The sequence below is a fragment of the Crocodylus siamensis genome, chromosome 15, assembly GCF_052110815.1.
Source record: "Crocodylus siamensis isolate JL-2025a chromosome 15, ASM5211081v1, whole genome shotgun sequence".
Taxonomy (NCBI): Eukaryota; Metazoa; Chordata; order Crocodylia; family Crocodylidae; genus Crocodylus; species Crocodylus siamensis.
Window position 1 is genome coordinate 18,199,795 of NC_143409.1, and position 22,712 is coordinate 18,222,506.

The 22,712-nt window shown below is 42.6% G+C and overlaps 1 protein-coding gene across 1 annotated transcript in view; it reads left to right on the forward strand.

The window, feature by feature from the left end:
* HOMER2 (homer scaffold protein 2) overlaps positions 1-22,712 on the forward strand; it is a 103,212-nt gene that overhangs the window by 70,528 nt on the left and 9,972 nt on the right. Inside the window, exons 3-6 of the mRNA XM_090028713.1 lie at positions 4,105-4,236; positions 16,773-16,865; positions 19,299-19,438; positions 21,930-22,086. Of these exons, the coding sequence (XP_089884839.1) occupies positions 4,105-4,236; positions 16,773-16,865; positions 19,299-19,438; positions 21,930-22,086 (522 nt within the window). The remainder of the gene's footprint in view (positions 1-4,104; positions 4,237-16,772; positions 16,866-19,298; positions 19,439-21,929; positions 22,087-22,712) is intronic.

The following is a 22,712-nucleotide window of genomic DNA, read 5'->3' on the forward strand; positions in this document are numbered from 1 at the left end:
AGGCCACGCTTGCACAGGACATGGTTGTCATGGGTGACTTCAACTACCTAGACATCTCCTGGCAGGAGTGCTCGGCCAGCTCAGATTGATCACGACCCTTCCTGACCAGCACTGAAGAGCTATTTTGACTCGGGAGGTGCACAGGCCAACTAGAGGCAATGCAGTTCTTGACCTGGTCCTGGCCAAAGGGGACGACCTGGTGACCAACTCAAATATAGATGGCAGGTTAGGCTATAGTGACCATGAAATCATTGTGTTCACTGTCCGTCGCAAGGCTGACAAAACAGACACCAAGCTCCAAGTCTAACACTTCAAAAACACAAATTTTAATAAGCTCAGGTCACTTGTAGAGAATGCCCTGAGAGACCAAGGACCACAGGTAAAGGGAGCACAAGAAGAATGGTCATTCCTTAAGGATCCAATCCTTAAGGCTCAGAGAAAATCCATTCCCTTATGGAGAAAAAGTAGCAGAAGGGTCAAAAAACCCTCTTGGCTAAACAGGGAAGCTGCAGCCCTCCTACAGAAAAAGGAGGAGTCATACAAACAATGGAAGCTTGGGACAGCCTCTGAGGAAGACGACTTGACAATGGCCTGCATTTGTAGAAAACAGATTAGGCAAGCTAAGGCAGAAACCGAGCTAAAACTAGCTACACGAATCAAGGACAACAAAAGTCCTCCTTTAGCTACATAGGGAGTAAAAGGAAAACTAATGGGAGTGTAGGGCTGCTGCTCAATGCCTCGGGATACCTGGTCACTACCACTCAGAAAAAAACGGAACGTGACTACTTTGCCTCAGTCTTTCACAAGCCTAAGGGGAACAACATGCCAGGTAGCGCACAGAACAAGCAGGGCGGGATTGACACCATTGCCATCACTGCCATAGAACTGTTGTATGATCAGTTAAAGAAATTAGACATATATAAACCAGCAGGACCGGATGAACTCCACCCAAGAGTGCTGAAAGAGTTGGCCGAAGTAATTTCAAAGGTCTTTCAAAAATCATGGGCTTCTGGAGAAATCCCAGAGGACTGGAAGATGGCCAGTGTTGTGCCCATCTTCAAGAAGAGGAAGCGTGAAGACCTGGGAAACTACAGGCCAATTAGCTTAACTTCTGTTCCAGGGAAAATCCTAGAAGCATTCATCAAAGAGGCTATATGTGACAAACTTGCAGAAGGCATGATACTGAATGACAGCCAATGTGGCTTCATTGTGGGTAGGTCTTATCTGACAAACCTCATTTCTTTCTATGATCAGGTGACTCGTTACCTGGATGAGAGAAAAGTGGTTGGCTACATATACCTCGACTTCCAGAAAGCCTTTGACCTGGTATCCCATAAGGTACTGATCAGAAAATTGGTAGATATTGGGCTCAACTGCAGGACCATCAAGTGGGTGCAAAACTGGTTGCGGGGTAGGCCACAGTCCATATGAATGGATTGGACTCGTCCTGGAGAGATGTGGGCAGTGGTGTACCCCAGGGGTCAGTACTTGGCTCAGTGCTGTTCAATATCTTTGTCAACAACCTGGATGAGGGGGTGAAAAGCCCATTGGCCAAGTTCTCAGCACACCTACTGGCTGGGCATTGCTAACCTGACCAGCACTACAAATGGAAGGGATAAACCCCAGCATGAATGTGAGCTGGCAATGCGATGCAGTAGCCGCTAGGGCCAATAAAACTCTGGCATGCATCAATCGATGGATCTCCAGTAAATCCAGAGAAGTGATTCTCCCACTTTACTCAACACTGGTGTGGCCGCAGCTGGAGTAATGCATCCAGTTCTGGGAGCTGCACTTCAACAAGGACATGCTAAAGCTTGAGAGGGTCCAGAGAAGGGCCATCCACATGATCAGGGACTTGCATGGCGAGCTGTATGAGGAGAGGCTGAGGGATCTCAAACTCTTCTATGCAGAGGCGTACACCAGGGGCTTGGTGAACAACTGTTCACCAGGGAGCCCTGGAGGAAAACTAGAAACAATGGCCACAAACTCCTGGAAGATAGTTTCAGACTGAACATTAGGAAAAACTTCTTTACAACTAGGGTGTCCACATTTTGGAACAAGCTTCCCCCAGAGGTGGTGCAGTCATCTACCCTTAGAGGTCTTCAAGAGAAGACTGGACCGTCTCCTGGCTGGGATTGGCTGACCCCAGATGTCTTTCCTGTTCATGCAGGGGGCTGGACCCGATAATCCTCCAGGGTCCCTTCCAGCCCTAAGATTTTGTGATTATAAATTGTTTGCTTTTTTCCTTTCAGTGGGACTGAAGTGCTAGCAGAGGGAAAAACGTAAGTCAGTAATTCAAAAAAGTGCTGTGGAAAAATTAGTTATACCCCTTGCATTTTGGCTACTGCTTACTATTAAATGCCTTCCACATTCTCTCACGCGATCCTTTAAAACAAAACAAACTCTACTGGTGGCATCAACCTGGTCTGGTCAGTCTTGATCCTTTTGCCAAAGCAGAAAGAAGAATATTTTCAAACACATCTTATGCTTGGTTGGTTCCCGCTTGGATCAATATTGCTGTGCTCTGCTTTTTTACATTGAATTTGGTCTCAGTTTTATGCGATAAAATAAGGCAAAACATACTTATGAAAATCCTTTAGTCAGAACAAGGAGACTGTAAAAAGAAGGAAAGACTAAAGTTGAATGGCTTATAAAGAAGAAATGGGAGCACTAGTCCTAAGGCCATAAGTTAAGAAGAGAGGGGAAGAAGAGAAATAATATTTTCTCCTGGAAACTACAATTTTCCCTTTCCTAAATGTAAATGATAGTTTAGAAAAAAATTCTGCTTGGAGTACATAGTAAATGGTGTTGCCAGGATACCTTCTGATCATGTTAATTAAACTGTCCTGTAGATTTCACTTAATTACTGCATAATTTGCATATTGGACATAATAGTGTTCATTGTTAAAGGAAGCTTTTCTGCTAAAAGGATGTGCACACATTCACTTTCAGGGGAGGGGGAAGTGTTCAGCAGCAAAAAAGTAAGTTTTATTTCTGTATAATTACGATATTTGATTAGCAAACTGGTATGTCTCTAATGCCCCTCAGTAAGATGGTATGTTATGTGCGTTCCAGGTCCTTTAACAAACTATCACTGAAGCCTGATTGTATTAGCTTTTCTCTTGTTGAATAGTACCTGATTTTGAGATGCTCATTGCTTTCAGTGGTTCCTACTCATGTAGTAAAATCTAATCAACCTGATGAGCTTCTGAAGAGGGTACCATTTTCTGTGATGAGCTTGCTCTTACAGCTCCCCCAGATCACTTGGAAGAGTGACAGTAAGCAGTCTGTCCAGGGTTGTTGATATGGTACACATTTGGGGCTCCCTTCTCTGGGATTTGCTCCTGCTGTACCTCTAGATCAGCTTTCCCTTCTGCCTGATGTGTCAGGGTGAGAGCAGAGCAAAGACCTGAAGAAAACACGTTCTACCTGCCTTTAGAAGATGCCTGGGTGTTTCAGTTGGAGGAGTCTAATGCCTGAGTGCAGGGGACATATGGGGAGAGAGAGTGAGAACAACCCATTGGATAGGGCGCATCCTCTAACAGAGGAAGAAGGAGAGAGCTGAGAAAGCCAAGGAGGAGGAGAACATGAGGCAAGGAGCAATAGGGAAGCAAAAGAGAGAAGCATTCGGAGCTGTTGTGGGAGGAAACTGGTTGAGGAATGTAGGAGATAAATGGCAGTCAAGATTGTTTTTGTTTGATGTTGCATCGTATAATAATTCCTACAGATTATATTCTTCCCATCCCTAATGCCTGCTTCACAACTGTCTAGCTCATTCTATAGTCATTTATGCCTGAGCTGAATGAGCATTAAAAGTTAGCATAATGATGGTGCTTTATGCCCAGCTAACACTTGTGAATGGCTGCACAAGGTACGAACTGGTGGAAGGCTGGATCCCTACTGTCTATTCACTCCTAAATTCCAAATGCTACACTCAGCCAGCACCCTGCCTGAGCACCCTTTGGCCCTGGCTTTCATAAGCCGAAAAAATTCTTCATAGATGCAGAAATGCCAGATTTAGGCTGGAAATGTGTATCATTATTAAGAAAACTGCTAGGATATCTTTTGTATCTAATTTTGTTTAACTTTTTTTTTTTTAAACAGGTGATTATAAACAGCACAATCACTCCGAATATGACCTTTACTAAAACATCGCAGAAATTTGGTCAGTGGGCAGACAGCAGAGCAAACACTGTATTTGGCTTGGGCTTTTCCTCTGAGCAGCACCTGACAAAGGTAACTGGACTCGCTTTCTAAGAAGGCTGTTGTGGTTTTAATGAACTGAGTGGCATATGCACTGTAGCAGCTCATCTGGCAGGAATCTCCTATAAATTAGAGGCTTCTTCAATTGATTGACTATAGATTGTCTCCTTGCAAGTTGTCTGTCTGTTAGCTAAGTTGTGGCTGTATATACAGCACACACCGAAGGTTTACACATTATAAGTTAATTGTTGGGGCTTGCATGTGTGTGGGGCAGGGGGTTCAAAATCTCTTAGCATTTTTTTAAGTTTCCTTGCCCAGCATGGCTGGAAGTTTTACTATTTTCAGGTAGTGTAAGCAGTTTATTGGCATCTTTTATTTATTCCCGACCTTTGTGCTTATTTCACCTGAAAACTATATTGAAAGAGTATTAAGGCTACAAAGTGAAGCTCTTAAGCAGTGTGGATTGCTTTTTTGGGCAGGTGTAGTAAAGCAGCCCTGCACACTTGCCACATGCTACTCCAGTCTCCTTCCCCTGCCCAATCTGCTGCTCTGCTTTCTGCATCCTTCCCTGCTTCCATCCCTGTGCTCTGTGTCCAGTTTCCTGTTTTGCTGCTATGCTGCCTGTCCCCTTCCCAATGTGCTGTGCGCCACTCATGTATCAGATTGGCCATCCCTGCTTAAAACACCAAAAATACCAGAATTAGGTACCCTGTACATATTTACTTCTCCCCTGGCACAGGTACTGTAATGCAGTCTCTGCTTTATTATTTTAACAGTGATATCCAACTAATGCGATTATCCTAGAAGCCATAGTTGCCTTCATGTAAAGAATGTAAAGCTTTGGCTGTAGACTTGTAATGGTGTGTATCTGAGTGAATTTGACCTTTTGACCAGTCCTCAACCGCTAAGGGAACTACAACTATTAGCAGCCACAGAAGTGAGTTCATATTTAGAGCCTTAGTTTGAAAAAGCTTGCGGTTTCAGAGTTGAAGGCAGAGGCTTGTAGTCCTAGCTTTCCGAATGTGTGCTTTACACAGATATTACTGTTGCCTGCAAAACAGGGATTGATTACAGCAGGAGGCTTGTAAAATATCCAGCCTCTGGTAATGAATAACCAGCAGATTAAAAGTACATACTCTCACTGATTAGACCAATAGCTTGTCGAGTGAACACGAGCAAGAATGTTTGTTCATGCAGTAAAGCAAGGTGCTTCTCCAACACACAACTGATGTTTTAAGCATGAATGCCAAATTGTTATTGGCATTAAGGTTTATCAGTTAACTAAACACAAAGTCCTTGTACATTCCAGTGTACCGTAATTGCATTCCTTTCTTGTTTTGATCCAAGAGCTACTAGAGTTCAAATTTATGGAGCTGCTTCCAGTTTCAGAAACATCAAAGATTGACTATTCTTGTAAAAACAAAAACTTGATGGTTGCAGCTTTACTACTTTTAGTCAGTTGGGTGAACTTATTTTAATAAATTTATTTTACCAGATGTGTCTTGCTCAGTTCATGCAGTTTTCACAACACTGTGTTTTTATAAATATATCCAATTAATTTTTGTAAAATTGTTCTTGCTATTGAGATAACCAGACCCATGTCATGGTAAGATTCTGATTCTTCTTGAATGTTAACTGACTAATCTACCCAATAAAGCAAAAAACCCCAAAAAAACATTTCCATTAAAAAAGGAGGAGATCCTGACAGCGATACTTCAAGAAAGGGTATTTTGAAGCGGAAGAGCTTAAAAACAAATGTGTAGCCAGCCTGCCTCAGCCTGCCTATCTAAACTAATATGGAACCTCCTTAAGCTGTCCTGAGAGAAGAATGCTCGTCCTAATAAGTAAGCAAATGGAAGTATAAAAGGATTAAAATGGATTCAGGAGGCAGATAATCTTTCATACATGAGTTTATACCTGCAGCAGATAAAATATCTTACAGTATGTAACATCTGTATCCCAGATGGGTGGCTGGGATCTGGAACCAACTTCCAAGAGAAGTGGTGCAGGCTCCTACCCTGGGGGTCTTTAAGAGGAGGCTGGATGAACACCTTGCTGGGGTCATTTGACCCCAGTACTCTTTCCTGCCATGGCAGGGGGTCAGACTTGATCTACTCAGGTCCCTTCTGACCCTAGAAACTATGAAACTATATCTTCTCCAACACTTGTAGGTTTCTTCACTATGATGGAAGGACTTACATTTATTTATGAAACTGGAAGAGCATCTACTAGTATAGGTATAATTTTAACATGAAAATCTGCTATATCGATGCTTGATGATAGAATTGGAATAGTTCATATCTCTGGTAATAGAATCCAATTCATGAGGTTAGAGAGGGAAATTGGAGATCTAGCTAAAAGACAAAGGCATTGTGAATAAGATTTAAAAAAATGATAATTCTGTTATAGACAACGCAAGATATATTAGGTGGGGGCCCTTTGCTACTATAGAGGCATTATGTCAGCTTATAGTTACAGTAAATGGATATAGGCCAAGCTAGGAGATTTAAGGATTGATATATGAACAATTTATTATCTTCTTTGCTTGAGGGCACAAGGGCAATTATTGTGAAGCACCATCCTCTTTTATACCATTATAAAGTGTCCATGCATCTGCATCCTTTGAGAAATAAATGTATGGTTTGCAGAGGCCTTGTAACATGACCGATAATATCAACTGCTCCAAAAGATTAATTCCACTTATTAGGTACTGAAGTGTTTGTGAAGAGAGTTGGTTTACTAAAAGATTTAAGGTGGAACTAAAACAGCTGACCATATTCTTAAATCACTTCTGTTCTGCAGATGGATCCATAGATGAATGAAAATAAATACAAAAGGATATAAATGTATAATGTGAATAACTGGTAGGGGCTAGGAGTGTATTTTTTAGATTTTATTTCTGGCAGCAGTTGTAAGACTTATTGGGCTGGAGGTATTTTTCCAAAATGTTACTTTGTCTTATGCAAGGGGTGGGCAAAATACGGCCCATGGGCTGGATCTGGCTCTCCAACTGATTGGATCCAGCCCATGGGCAGAAGTCTGCCAATTGATTTGTAATTAGCTTGCAGCGCTCTGCATGGGAATGAGCCCTGCCCACTATTGCCTGGGGCAGCCTGGGCTGCACTCCCACCTGCTCCAGGCCCCGCTTGCATGCACAGCTTTCCGGCAGGGCTGATCCTGGTACAGCTGCAGCCTCCTGGGCACTGGTCGGTTCCTCCTACCTGAAGCGGCTCCTCTTCCTCTTCCTGCCTCTGTTGCACTGCTCCAGGCAGCAGGTAATGTGGGGAAGGTGTAGGGACGCGTGTTGGGCACCAGATGCCCAGTCAGGCAGAGAGGAACCTGCAGTCGAGCAGCTCCTGTCCCAGTGTGTGAGGCTCCAGCTCCCGGCTGCCTCCCACTCATTTGGCCACCCCCAGGTGGCTGCTCATTGTGCCTGGTGGGTGGAGTGGGTGGAAGGCGGCCAGGAGCTGGAGCTGGGACCCTGCATGCTGGGTCAGGAGCAACCTGGCTGCAGTTTTGCCCCCAACCTGGCTGGGCATCAGCTGCCCAGTCCGCATTTCCACAGCTTCCTGTGGTACCTGCTGCCTGGATTGGTGCAACAGGGGCAGGAGGAGGAGGAAGAGCCGCTGGAGGAAGGGGGAGCCGAGGGGTACCTGGGTGGCTGCAGTCGCACCAGGAGCAGCCCTTCCAGGAAACTGTGCACACTGGCCTCGGGCTGGGTCTGTCAGTGGGCTCAGGTGAGAACATGGCACATGCTGTTCCTGGTGGGAGCAGGCAGGGCTTAGCCCCATCCAGAGTGCTATGGGAGCAGCCATGGACTGGGTACAGGGGGTGACACTACACCTTCACTGTACAGCCCAGCCCAGGCAAACTTTGACCCCCCCTCCCCCCACCTTTTCCTAGGTCCCCTACCCCCAGCTGCTTCCCGGGACCTGGTACACTGGCACCCCCTAACATACACACATACCTACCTCCCCCACATTCACCACACGTACACTCCCCATACCCTCTCACATACACCCCACCCATGCACACAATATACTTTATTGTATAAATAAAGCTTTATTTTGAGCTATTATATAATCGCCTCTATATAGACTACTCAGAAAACATAAATCGGGACAAAAATATTTTTGAAGTAAAATTAAAATACATTATAGTAGATTTTTGATTTTTAGTATACAATTTGTTTTTTTATCTATAATTTGTTGAAATGATATCTTCTCAAAGATTTCATGTGTGCAGTCCTTGGTAGCTCACCGAAACTCAGTAAGTGGCCCTCCAGGCAAAATAATTGCCCACTCCGTCTTATGCCATCTCATATATTCCTAATACAATTACATTAGGTTCTTTATTAGATTTTTCTTACATAATTTGCTTATGGTTTTGGGGAGTATGGACCATCTAGTTTGATATGGTAACCCACAGCAGTTCCTGGTGGTTTTTTTCCGAAAAGTTTCATAAGTCCAAGTTTCATTTCCTATTTGGAGACTGCCAGGACATGAGTGATCTTAGAGACAGGTTTTTAAAGGGAAGTTAGTATAGTTGCATTCACAAATGTAGTTCTGTACTTGTGTAAAACAACAGTGGGCATGCAAGTGAAGACTCCAAATGTCTCAATTTCAGTATATACATGCAGAATGCATTACATGCAGAGCACGGTGAAGTAACACAGAACTCTGTGGAGCATGTAAATATATTTCACCACTTGGTGCACCTCCCTTTTTCTAGAAGGGGAGGTAAGTTTTCAAGTGAAAGGCATTTTTTTTTTTTTTGAAGTTGGATGATTCCTTTCCTGGTCTCTGCTGCTAGAAGCAAATTTAGTAAATACACTGTAGACTTAATTAAAACCAGATGCTGGACTCCCCACATTTTGCATGCTAGCCAGCTGTCATAAAGGTGACATAGGGGAATGCTGATAAGAAAGTTGTTTGGGTTTGTTTTGTTTTTTTTAATTTGTTCCAATCGCCTGATTTAAAAAATAATAACTGTGGGCTATGAATAATCCTGTGCTATGATGCAGTCAGCATCCATTGACTTAAGACTTCCATTGAGGAACAAAGAGCTGTATATCCTGTAGGATGGATGTGCAGGTGTGGTCCTGACTTAGACTTCGGTGCATGTGGCAAAAGCAACCAAACCTTTCCGGTTTGGAACCTCCAGGTTTGCCTGCGTGGCATCATGCAGCGCTGAGCTAGCTCTGAACAAGCGGGTTTGGCACTGGAAGCAGCACAGCCATGCTAGTAGGGTACTATGGCCTGAGCCTGTTAGCCATGTTGAAAAGCAGTGTGTATGAGCCCTTGGTTGTATAATGCCGACATCCTGATATTCTGGCCTTCTGGCTGTTTGACAGACATATTCTAGTGCTGCTTCAGTTTGTTTCTTGGCATACAGCACTTTTGACCTATTTCTGAGTGAATTGTCTTGTGTCAAGAAGCTTAACAGATGCTGGTAATGGTTTTTTTTCCCTTCAGCCTGTAAGTTCTGAACTGTTGATCTGTATAACCTTTGCGACTGTGTTGCAATAACCTAGCAAGGGATCCTATGCACTCTCCAGGCCTTTTTTTTCACCCAGCTCTTTGCTGTTCTGTTTGTATTGACTTTTTTGCCAATCCATTCGATAATAAAAATTAGACTTGTTGTGTTTCAACTGGTGTATCAAGGAGAACTGTCCATCTGAGCCACTTGTGTGTCTTTGGCCATTATGCTGCCGCATCCACAAAACACAGATGGTGAATTTGACATGGCCTTGGTTCTTTGCAAAAAAAAGAAAAGAAAAAGGCAATTACTGTAAATGTAAATGAGGCAGGTTTTGAGGGTGGCAGTTGCTTTGTAGCTCTGGCACTAGCACAGTATGTGCCGAGGGGAAATAAAATGTAACACCGAATCAGGAATTAAAACCCAAGCCTGTACAAATGTAAAAAGATCTAATAAAATGTTTTTGAGGTGACACACTAGCTGCAGATTTAAATAACCTTCAAATAATTCAAACTGTATGACATATTAGTACGTCCAAGTCCCTATTACATTTCTGTGGGCAAGATTCATAACCAAATGTAGCATTTGTATGCTGCATAATCCTGAGACAAAAAGTGCTTCTCAAAACTTGCTAACAATAAATTCATTCTTTATCACAGCCAGAGCCCACTGTTGGCTAAAGCACTGTGATTGGGTATTATATATATTTAATGATCTGTTACAGAAGCAAGGACTAGCTCTGACATTTATTTTCATACCTGCAGCAGTGATTAGTTCTTTCCTTTCTTCTTCCACCTGCCCTCTTTCCATCTTTTTATGAGTTTGGAAAGTTTTGCCAGCCTGAGAGAATTCATTCAGAATAGCAGAAGATGGATGAGGGAAGAGAGCAAAGATGAGGAGGAGGACAACTTTTTGAAATATTACTACTTTTAAAATAAAATATAATTGACCTGCTAGAAATACATTTACTCCTTTCTCTTTCTTTTTTTCATTTTTTAGAAATCAACTAAGCAGGCACAAGGTTCACTATTCACACCTTTAACTAGGATGTACATATTAAGAAAATATGTGCAGTCACATGAGATACTGCAAACCATTTATGCCATAGGCTATGATATCCACCTACGAAAGGGTGCCAGTCAAAAAGCCCAAAAATAAATTAAGAAAATCCATGGCCCCCTATCACTTAAATTGTGTGCAGTTTTTTTAAAAATTCCCATTGATCTTGGTTTCTGATGCAACATACAAAAATTCTTATTAAATAAATCTCTATTATTCTGCAGGCAGGCGTGGACTTCCTGGACATAACAGTAATGTACTAATTCTAAGCGGTGCCGTGGGGTCTTTCCTATCTTGGTCAGAATGGCTCATTTCTTCCTATGCATCAGTTACATTAGAAATATGGCAGAAGTTTAGGCCACTGGTATCATGACTGTATAGTTAAAAGAATAGTCAAATGAAAGTCTTTAACCTCCCAAGAGCTAAATGCATCTATCCATTGGTGAAAAACAGATTAACAAAGTCTGAAATGTATACAGTATCTAGGAGTAAAGTGTTGTAAAGAGGGAACTACAAAACCATACGGACTGAGTGCATAAAATAACCTGCAAAAATATAAATACCATAATCTTCTACTATAATTTCAGTTATAGTAAACATTTCCCAGAAATGGAGGTGTAAGATTTCAAGTGGAAGACTTTTTTTTTTTTTTTAAGTTGGCAGACAAGTCCTTTACTGATCTTACTGTTAGAAACAAATTTAGTAAATAAACTGTAGCTGGCCTGCAGTTATTATTCATTATACATTAAAGAATGGGGGCTTCAGTTAGTCTTTTTAAATCATGCTTTTGTATAAAACTTAACAATGTTCTCTGCACAGTTCTCATTTTTCTGACCTGTCTTCTCTGACCATTACAGTGTTGGTTTGTACAAGCCATTTTTTCAGATCTTTTCATATTGGTTCCTAGTTTACTCAGACTCATGAATTTTGCATGTTCCTACATAAGATTTATTATAAGAGAGTGACTCAACAATAAGCCACATGGAAGATACCCAAATGTAAAGCCTAATGTTAACATAAAGGATGTTAAAAATAGTCTGTCTCTTGTAGATGTTTTGATCCAATAACAGTAGCAGCAGTAAATATGTTACATGGAGAACTTTAGATCTTCATCACTTTCAGATGAAACATAGTACAGTTGCTTTAATGAGTTTTGTAGATCTACATATATACACTTATGTATAACTCACTCATCCCAACACCGAATACATTCTTCCTACACTCAGCCTCAGCTGAATTTTAAAAAGGTGGCTAGGCTCTAAAGCCCGTATGCATCTCATGAACCATATTCCAGCAACCTCCACAAATTAAAATTTGAAATTTAATTTGTTTTTCACATGTATATGCACATTGAGTGGAATCTTAAGATGGTCCAGGTGCTTAATGGAAATTTCCCTTCTGTTCATGTGTGCGCAGATTGCTCCTAAAATGCTGGAAAAATCCAAACACCCCTAACAAGTCTGTGCTGCTGTGCCGCTGACGCTTCTGTAGGCATACCTGAGCTTTGTATCGGCTAATGAGGCCCTGGTGGCAGGTTAGCTGTGGCAGCATGAAACTCAGCACTGGCTGTACTCCCATTTACCCAGCTTTTTGGGTGGGTTTTGCAGCCTGCACTATGCTCTGTGCTGCTGTTGCTCTGTTATCACAATTCAAGACTGCTGGCTTAGCTGTGCCTACCTGAACGCAGCTGCACTTTCAACTGACATGGAAATATACCCTGCCTGTTTAGCACTTACTGTATTCAAGACCCTGTTCTTCATTGGATAGCGGTGTTCTCCATATGGAGGAGGACAGGGTTCAGAGTAAGTTTATCTGTCCTACATGCAACATAGGGACATGGGAATTGCCACAATGAAACAGACCCATCTAGCCCAGGGGTTGTCAACTGGAGGTAAGCGAACCCCCGGGGTTACTTGAGAAGGCCGGAGGTGGGGGTAGTATGCATGGGTGGGTGGGGATGGAGTCCTGCCACGTACCATCCCACGCTGCTGCGCAGGCGCTGCCCACCTGGCCAGATGCAGAGTGGGGGAAGCTCACACAGGGTGGTTGCCACCGCTCCACATCCAACCATACCCCCCCAACCCCCCACGTCCAGCTGCTGGGGGTACACTGATCCAAAAAAGTTGAAAACCCCTAATCTAGCCTGATATACTGTCTGTGGTGGCTGACACCAGATGCTTTAAATCAAGCCTACTTGATTTCATTGAATTCTGGAATATTTCATGGGCAGTGATAGAAGTGCAAGGTATTATTTACCTGTTAACGTATTATAAGGATTAAAGAGCTGCATGATCTGGCTCTGTTACTGGTGTAGTCATGTCCCCTTGATGACCTTTCTAAGAGGTATGGTGTGAGAGAGATCAGTATCTCATTTCATGGATGACTGACAGTCTCCTGTCGGGTTCCCCTGTTTTAATCCATCTCAGTCTTTCCCTCTCTTCTTTTAAACAAAATGTGTAACCTCTTTCTGAAAGTGTTTTTCCTGTATCTCTGGCTCTCCATTGTCTCTTTCTTAGATGCAGTTCTTCCTTCTGTACCTATTCCTGAATTTTAGTGTGAAGTGTAGCCTTATTCATGTTTGAGTTCTTGTACTTTATTCACAATTGGTTTTTTTCCTGTCTATCCTGCACCATCAAATGCTACTTTGGCTATTCCTTTTAGTCAATACATAAAGAAAATAATAAAAACTCGTATTTAAATGACTTTTCTTTCCAGTGTCAAACATTTTGCAGTGTGATGTTTTTCATGCAAGTTTCAGCCACGGTTGGCAACTAGGTGGTGTGGCAAAAGGCTACCTCTGTTTCTCCCCAAAAACTTTGCTCTGTGACAATTTGGTTAGGACAGGCCCAGCAGAGGATACATACCTTACCCTATCTTTAGGTAAACTGAGTTGGATACATTCCTGGGGGTGGGGGTGAAGTGACTGGCATCACATACTTGGGTGAGGGGCTTGGGCTCCCTGGGGAGCTAGGAACTGCCAGTCTGCCCAGCAACTAGTGATGCATTTCAAATTGGTTGGCTGACAGCCAACAGGTGCTGGCCTCCATTGGACCGGGTAAATGAGGTAACAAGGGCTATATAAGTCAAGGACTGCCCAGGAGTCCTTGACTTATATAGCCCTTGTGACCTGCAGCAGCCATAAAGGAGACTTAGTGAGAGAGAAGAGCTGAACCATCTGAAACTTGCTTTCTCTCTCAAAACTCATGATCAGGGAACTGCCTGCCTCCTGGGTTCCTCCCAGTCTGTCTGAGTAATTGAAGTCACCCATGACAGTGGCATGGCAATGAAAAACTTTGTTTTAGTTAGTCATAAGAAAATGAGACTTTTTTTTTTCTTTTTTTAGCATAAGGTCGTTTTTCCTACAATCCGATTTTTACCATTAGGGTTATCTTAACCATCTCTCTCTTTCCTTGCACTCTCACCCTCAGGTTAATTTGATTGCTCTATTTTCTTTCCTTCAGCTGCTTTTCCTTTAAAATGAGAAAGTATTTGAGAACCCTTAACCTAAACTTACATCTTTTATCCTTAAACTTTAAAAGGCTAATAATTTTTTTTTTTTGGGGGGGGGGGAGGAGCTGACAAACCTACAGCAACTGTCCCTTCATTTTTATTAGTGTAACCCTTATGCCAGGCACCAGTCAGCAACACAAGGGCCAGGTTCACATTTTTGGCTATTTCATAAATTTATACCTATGGCTCAAGTCCCCACCCAGAAATCTGGGAACACTAAATTAATTACTAGGGTGTCCCACATAAACAAAAACATGTGTAACCAAAAGCAGTGTAACCAAAATAGAGATTTAATACAGAAAACAGGAAAAAACCCCAAATACAATGTGAAACGTTACTAACTACACAGCATATTTGATAGGTTGTGCTGCACCAGGGGAAGCTGCTTGAGAGCACAGGTCCTTGAGATGCAAGGGCCCCTCGGTGCTCTCAGATGAATAGTAGCATGACAATCTTTGCTCCCATGGAGAGGCTGTATACGTGTGTGGGGAGCAACTGCGGCTCCAGACAGCATGCACACACCCCACACTTCTGGGCTAGACGAGATGGCCTGCTGAAATGAAAACTGCAGGGAAACTCCAAAGAAACGAAGTTTATTAATGGTTACAGCCGGCACAAAACTGGCAGGATTAGAAACACCCAGGTTCCAACCCTGCTTAAACTGCCAGGCCTAAATCCTGCCCAGCAAACACCCAATATTAATCCCTTAAAACCTCAAAAAAGCAAAAAGGGGAAGAAATGCATTTGATGTTTTTTCCTGTTTTCTGTATTAAATCTCTATTTTGGTTGCGCTGTTTTTGGTTGCACATGTTTTTGTATATGTGGGACACCCTAGTAATTAATTTAGTGTTCCCAGACTTCTGGGTGGGGACTTGAGCCACGGTGTGGGCAGCGGAGTCTCCCAGGGCTCGGTCCTTGGGCTGGTGCTGTTCAACATCTTCATTAGCGACCTGGACGAGGGTGTGGGGAGCACCCTGTTCAAGTTTGCTGATGACACCAAGCTGTGGGGTAAAGGAATACACCGGCAGGCAGGGACCGCATCCAGGCAGACCTGGATAGGTTGGAGAAGTGGGTGGATCTGAACAGGATGCGGTTCAACAAGGACAAGTGCAGGGTGCTACACCTGGGGAGAGGGAACCAGCATTATGGTTATAGGTTAGGGGCTGACCCTCTCGGCAGCACAGAGGCAGAGAGGGATCTTGGAGTCAGCATTGACTCCAGGATGAATGAGTTGCCAATGCAACGAAGCAATAGGCAGAGCCAACTGCACCCTGTCCTGTATCAACAGGGGCATCACTAACAGGTCCCGAGAGGTCTTGCTTCCCCTCTATGTGGCACTGGTCAGGCTGCAGCTGGAGTACTGTGTCCAGTTCTGGGCGCCGCACTTCAGGAGAGATGTGGAGAACATGGAGAGGGTCCAGAGGAGGCCACTCGTATGGTTGAGGGCCTCTGTGGCCAGCCCTATGAGGAGAGGCTGAGGGACCTGAATCTCTTCAGTCTCCGCAAGAGGAGACTGAGGGGGGATCTTGTGGCTGCCTACAACCTTATCAGGGCCACCAGCAGGGACTCGGGGAAAGTCTGTTCACCAGGGCCCCCCTTGGAGTCACCAGAAACTACTTCACTGTAAGGGTGGCCAGAGCCTGGAATAGGCTTCCCAGAGAGGTGGCGCTCTCACCTTCCCTGGAAATCCTCAAGAGGAGACTGGATAGGCACCTGGCTGTGGACTTATGACCCCTGCCACCCCCAGTGCTCCTTCCTGCCCATGGCAGGGGGTCGAGCTGGATGATCTGTCTAGGTCCCTTCCCACTCACTGATTGATTCTGTGAAAAAGAAGAGAGGAGTTCCAGACCCTGGGACCGTTCTCCCTTTCTCCCCTCGACCTGAGCTTCCCTTTGCACTACCTGCACTGCTTCTCCCTTGCAGGGGCTTTACTCTTCAGCATCTGCTACCAGCTCCCCACAAATCAGTCTAGCTCCCTTTATATCCCGCTGCATGACATTACCCTGGCCTTGTCCAAACAGTTTCTCTCCCAACCAGTTGGTCTGAGAATCCTCTGCTTCCCTTGGCCACTGAGGCCAGAGGGTTTTCCATATTTCTCCTAGATATGACCCCAGCTTGCCATGTGCTGAGCACGTGGCCAAGACATGGGGACAGTCTCGCCCACATAAAAAAGAACACAGACAAAAAAGCACAGGATACACCCAGTGTGCCTGGGGGACATTGCAGTAGTTTCTAAGGAAACTATGGAGATATTGCTCTGATTCTAAGATGATTACTACATTCCTTTAAGGGAATCCTGTTTGCTTTTATCCTGAAATCAAACAAAGAATTAAAATATTAAATCTGTAAAAAAAAAAAAAAAATGTAAGTAGCCAGTACTGTTTGTATAGCCTTTGGTTATTGTGGACTGTCAATAACAAATATAAGGAAATTATTCTAAGTTGAGTTAATATATTGTAATGTTTTGTAAATTAATTTATTGTAATTATAAATTGAATAAATATTCTTCATGCATTTGGCAGTTTGCAGAGAAATTCCAGGAAGTAAAAGAAGCTGCCAAACTAGCAAGAGACAGATCTCAAGAGAAAATTGAAACATCAAGCAATCATTCCCAAGTAAGTTGTTTGTCTGGAAAATATGTACCTGTGCACACGTATACACACACGCATGATTTAACGCTAGTTTTTCCAATGAGTGATATATGCTTTGTGCAGCTTAAAGCTAAAGATCATTGTTAACTGTTGGCCATTAATATTGTTAAAGGAATATTCTTCCTCCCCTATGTTCTCTATTTTATAACTATAGTTGCCTTTTCAGAAAGTTTGAGTTGTAATAATTTAAAATAAAATTACCAAGGGTATCCATAGATTCTTTCATACAGTTATGCATGGGACTGGTCAGTAGAGAGTTTGTCTTACTGTTGTGCTCAGCAATTTTATAAGAATTCAGATCTTTGGTTATGCTTGCTTTTGCTGTTTGCCTAACCTAGTTTGGTGCAAGGTGAGTTTGTACAGTTAAAGTACAAGCTTCCTTAGAGGGCTTTCTTGTGTCTTACTGACCAAATTCGCTAATACAGAAGTGCTATGGTATATAAGCAGAAGATAAGCCTTTAACATCCTTTACTGTTTGTGACTGGTAGGAAGAGCTCTTACAATGCATGTTTGAAGAATACAGTCTCCAGGACTGCTTTGCGTAGCAAGGTGTCACTATCTTGTGTTAACAATTTAAAAACAAAAAAAGATATGAGGAAATAAGGTTTTATCACAATCACTTACTGTAATTTCGTAGTTTCATTGTTTCTAGGGTCGGGAGGGACCTGAGTAGATCATCTAGTGCGACCCCCTGCCATGGCAGGAAAGAGTACTGGGGTCAAACGACCCCAGCAAGGTGTTCATCTAACCTCCTCTTAAAAGCCCCCAGGGTAGGAGCCTGCACCACTTCTCTTGGAAGTTGGTTCCAGATCCTAGCCACCCTGACCGTGAAGTAGCGCCTCCTGATATCTAGCCTGAATCTACCGTCTGCCAGCTTGTGACCGTTATTTCTAGTCACTCCTGGTAGTGGTCGGGGGAACAGGGACTTCCCCAGTGCCTGCTGGTCCCCTCTGACTAGTTTATAACAGGCCACGAAATTCCCCCTCAGCCTTCTCTTTTGGAGGCTGAACAGGTTCAGGTCCCGTAGCCTGTCCTCGTGGGGCCTGCCCTGCTGCCCCCGGACCATGCGAGTGGCCTCCTCTGGACCCTCTCCATGTTGTCCACATCCCTCCTGAAGTGTGGCGCCCAGAACTGGACGCAGTACTCCAGCTGCGGCCTGACCAGTGCCGCATCGAGGGGGAGGATCACCTCCCTGGACCTGCTCGAGATGCATCTGTGGACGCATGCCAAGGTATGGTTGGCCTTCCTGACTGCTTCCCCACACTGCCGACCCATGTTCATCTTGGAGTCAATGATGACCCCCAGATCCCTTTCCGCCTCCGTGCTGACAAGAGGGGAGTTCCCCAACCTGTAGGTATGGTGCCGGTTGTTCCTCCCCAGGTGCATCACTTTGCACTTGTCTGTGTTGAATCCCATCCTGTTCTCATCCGCCCATACTGTATTTATGTAAAGACTAAAGCTAAGAATCATCAGCTAAGAATCATTCTTGTTTACTGGCAACTCATTTGTGTTTTGCATAAAAGTGTTAGCATTTGGAGGAGTGTTTGACTATGTTTCATTTGACGACTAATTTAAAGATCAAGAGAACATTTAGCTGTTTTGATGGGAGCTGTGGTGTGCTAAGCACTTCAGAAAAAATGCATCAGTCCTCTTATTGGATCCATAAGCATAGATCTCAGAGCCTGACTTTAAGCAGCCATTTATTAAAGATTGTGATAACTGACTTCAGAGCTTCTTCTACGTCATAACAAGGGACCCCTGATGAATAATACATAAAGCTGATTTTTTGAAGCAGGACAACCTTTCTTTTTTGTTTCCAATAATGGATTTTAAAAACTTCTTGAAAATTTTTCAAACATCAAATTAGTAAACCATATTTCTCATCTTAGCTTTTATTACTGTTGTATATGTTTCATGTTCTACTTTTGTTGTTATAATTTATAATGTATGCATGATCTAAGTTGCTATAAAAGGATAGTATACATAGAAGTTGTTAGAAGACTGGTACGTGAGCCAGGTTTTATAAAGACACTAATCTCTAGCTCCTGTTCTCACTCTCTACCAGCGTATGCAGTCATCTAAGTAGGCTGTGTTATGTAGCTACGCCTTGTGTTTCTGAGGGAGTTGAAAATGTGTTTGCTAAGTGCAAAACACACTTTGTACCATCCACACTTTGTTCTTAGGTTTCCTCCCTTTTCTGACTGTATTCCCTTGAAAATTAACATGAAGATAGGGGTAGCACCATGTTTTGATTGGAAAGAAGAGAAACTTTTTGACTCCTTTGTACACAATATGCTTCACATGCTTAGTGAGGAAGTGCTTAGCTTTCTGTGTAGCTGCCCCCTGCCCTCCCAAAAAAGCCAGTAACTTGACTTTAGTTTGTGGATGGTGCCACAGGAATCTGGACGTGAAACACCATGTTCTACCCGCGCCTCGAGTGTGAATGGAACGGATGATGAGAAGGCATCGCATGGTGGCCCTGCTGATGCACAATTGAAAACTGAGAATGATAAATTGAAAATTGCTCTAGCCCAAAGGTAAAGCTTTTAAATTATTAGTAAAAGAATGTGCAGCAACTATTTGGTAGTGATTGCCTTTTGGATCATTATGTTAAGGGATAATTCAATAGCAAAAAGGCAGCTGTCAGCTCTAGTTATATTTGTGCAAAAGCAAATACCAAAGTATATAAAATAGCAGCCCATGTGAAAAATGGAAATCGGGTAAGTGGATCTGTAAAAGTGCCTGCAGATGGCCAACCTGTTCTCAAAAACTAAAATAAAAGTGATAGATGTGTTTGATTTTTAGCACAGTACACCAGGCGACATGTTACAGTACTAAGGGGCACAGGTATGAGTGAAATGCATGTGTATTTTGAACTCACTTGTTAGCCTGAAGCAGCTTTGTTTTACATGTCTGTTTTAAATGGTTAACAGGTGGAAGGTTTTAGTTCATTCCTAAAACCCATCTCAAGGGCTAAAATGATAAAAGTGTGTGTGTGTGTGTGTGTGTATATAATATATAATATTACTTAAATAAATCGCCAAAGGGTCCATTTACACCATTTAAACCAAAACCATTGAAGGCACTGGTGACAGCAGAGATTCTCAGCCAGCATGTCAGGGAACCCTGGGAAGCCATGAGATCCTTTGAAGGGTGCGGAAAGTATAAGAAGACAAGCAGGTTGTGAGGAGATAAGCAGATAAGAGCAGGCTCAGTCTCTCTCTACGTAGCTGCTCTCCCACCCCTACTGCCTGCTCCCTCTGCAAGGAGGTAAGCCCTGAAATAAAGGAATTATTTTTTTTAATGGGGTGCCTCTCAATTCACAACAGTTATGTGGGGGTGCCTTGACTCTCAAAAGGTGGAGAACCACTGGTTTACAGTGTCTGAGATGATAACTCCAAAAACTGTTTTGACCAAATGTGAAGTTCTTTTAACATCAAAATCACACTGAAGGAATGTGCAAAAATGATTTGGTAATTAAGGGTGTTAGCAGCATTTATTCAAATGTGGTTGCATTAATCTAAATCCATGCAGTAAAACAAATGAATTGAGGGGGTTTTAGTAGGTACCTCCTGGTATCAAATTGGAAGACTTACCCCTTCATTTTTCTGATTTCATCCATGCTGAGATGATCTCTCTCACCCTACTGATACTAGCTTAAATAGCCTACCACGTACATGTGGGTTCAGGAATACAGAAATAACATCTGGGCCATTGGGGAACAGTTGATGCTTATAGTATGTGAAACCAATCTTCAATTCCTCTCTGATTTTGCTGGCTGTACCTTTTCTAGGAGAATAAATGAGGGTATTTAAAATTACAAAAGGGAATTAACGCACCATAAAAAGTTAAAGGAAAAATTTAACTTTACTGAGCTTTCTGAAAGTCTTAAGGATACATTTTAAGGCAGTGCATAATGTCCCTTGGAGTTGCATTTTATATGATTTGATTTAATGTATTATTTGAAAATGGCCATAACTATAATTTGTAGCCGTAGTAACAATATAGAAGTTGGAATGTTCTGAGCAGTGACATTAAAATGCTATAATTCTTTTCCTAGAATTTATTTGCCATGTCTGCCTCTTGCATATGACTGTGTCCATGAATTAAAAGGAAATATATATCAGGTTCAACTACTTTAAAAAGCTATTAAAAAGAGAAAAAAGGAAGCAACATAAATAGTATTACCCAGGTAGAGAGCCAAAGGTTGAACATCTTGTATAAGGCTACGTCATCACACCTTTTTAATTTTTTAAGTAATTATAATTTCAAATTGCTACTCATGTTTAGTAGCTCTAGAGTCTTCCAGAGGTTGCTAACAGCTAGGCACCAGGATACCAGGAGCTTTCCACTTTCTTCATTTACCATCCCTCTATATTTCCTGTAGCTTGGAAGGTAATGGGAATGCAATGTTTTGTTTTTCCATGGCAAGTTTCAGTGCTTTATAGGTATTAAGACCAAACAGAAAAACAGCATATTTTACTTCCAAGAGGCCCAAAGTATTTCTTTTTTCTTGGTTTAGTAATACAATATCTTAAATGGTGTCTTCCATCTGGAAGGATTCTTTACAAACTGATATACATACTGTGTACAGGGAAAGCTTTATATATGCCTGTGAAATATGGTTATTTTTAAATAATTCACAGCAACATTGCTTCAGTTTAAGACAGGAGATGTAGTATGTCCTAATAAGCCCCTGGCTGCATCCAGCGGAGTTACCAGCCAGCCTTGGCAAATAGTATTTTTGTGTCTAAAAGCACAGGCCTCTACCTCTTGAATTGCTGTAACTTTTACTCAGGGCTAGTCGCATTATGGCTTGTGCTCTCCAAAGCCTGGTTAGCAGACAGAAGAGAGGTAATCAAAGGTCCAGTGTTCTTTGTAACAAGGGGTCAGTGATAGACATACATGAGAGCCATTCCATTAGGATGCTGTATCCAGTTTAGTTTGCCATCAACCTTTACAATTGGGTGCATTAGAAGAAGTGGGAGTAAAACATGAGTGAGTCTAATATTATTCTGCTTTTCTCAGCTCCTCCAATGTAAAGAAATGGGAAACAGAATTGCAGACTCTAAGAGAGAGCAATGCCAGACTAACCTCTGCACTGCAAGAATCTGCTGCCAGTGTAGAGCATTGGAAAAAACAGTTTACAGCATGCAAGGAAGAAAATGATCAACTCAGGAACAAGGTAATATGAGTCCAATGCATAGTTAGGAGCAAAGAACTCTTTGAAATGCCAGATTCCCTTTCCCTTGGGTACCTGAGTCCTACTTCCTCTTCCTTACCTTAAGCCATTCTTCTCACAAAGCATCTGTGCTACATGGGTGCTTGCAGACATTAAAAAATGGCACTTTAAACTCGGTGTGCTCCCAGCACATGCTCAGAAGAAGCATTGTGTTAACTGGACCCAACTCGCACAATGGCTGTATAGATTGGGTACTTTAGTGCGGCTTTTCTGGCACTTCTATCTAATAGCTGCTTGAATCAGCTTTAGCTAAAAGCACTAGAATGTCCCGCTGAAGTGCCTGATCTATATAGACGCTGCAGAGCTGGGTCGAAGTAACACACTGTTTCTTCTGGTAAAGCAAGGGGTTTTTTTGGTTTGTTTTTTTTAATGTCTGCAAGCAGCCGTGATACTTTCCAATGCAACCAGCAGCAGTAGGCTTTCCAAATCCTAAATCTAAAGCTACCAAGAAATTTGCAGACTACTGGGTAACCAGCACAAAGGTGAGATTTCCACCAATAATAGAATTCAGACCCAAAGACCAAAAATTTTTTGAAGTATGGATTTATGGACATAGTTTTAAGTTAAAT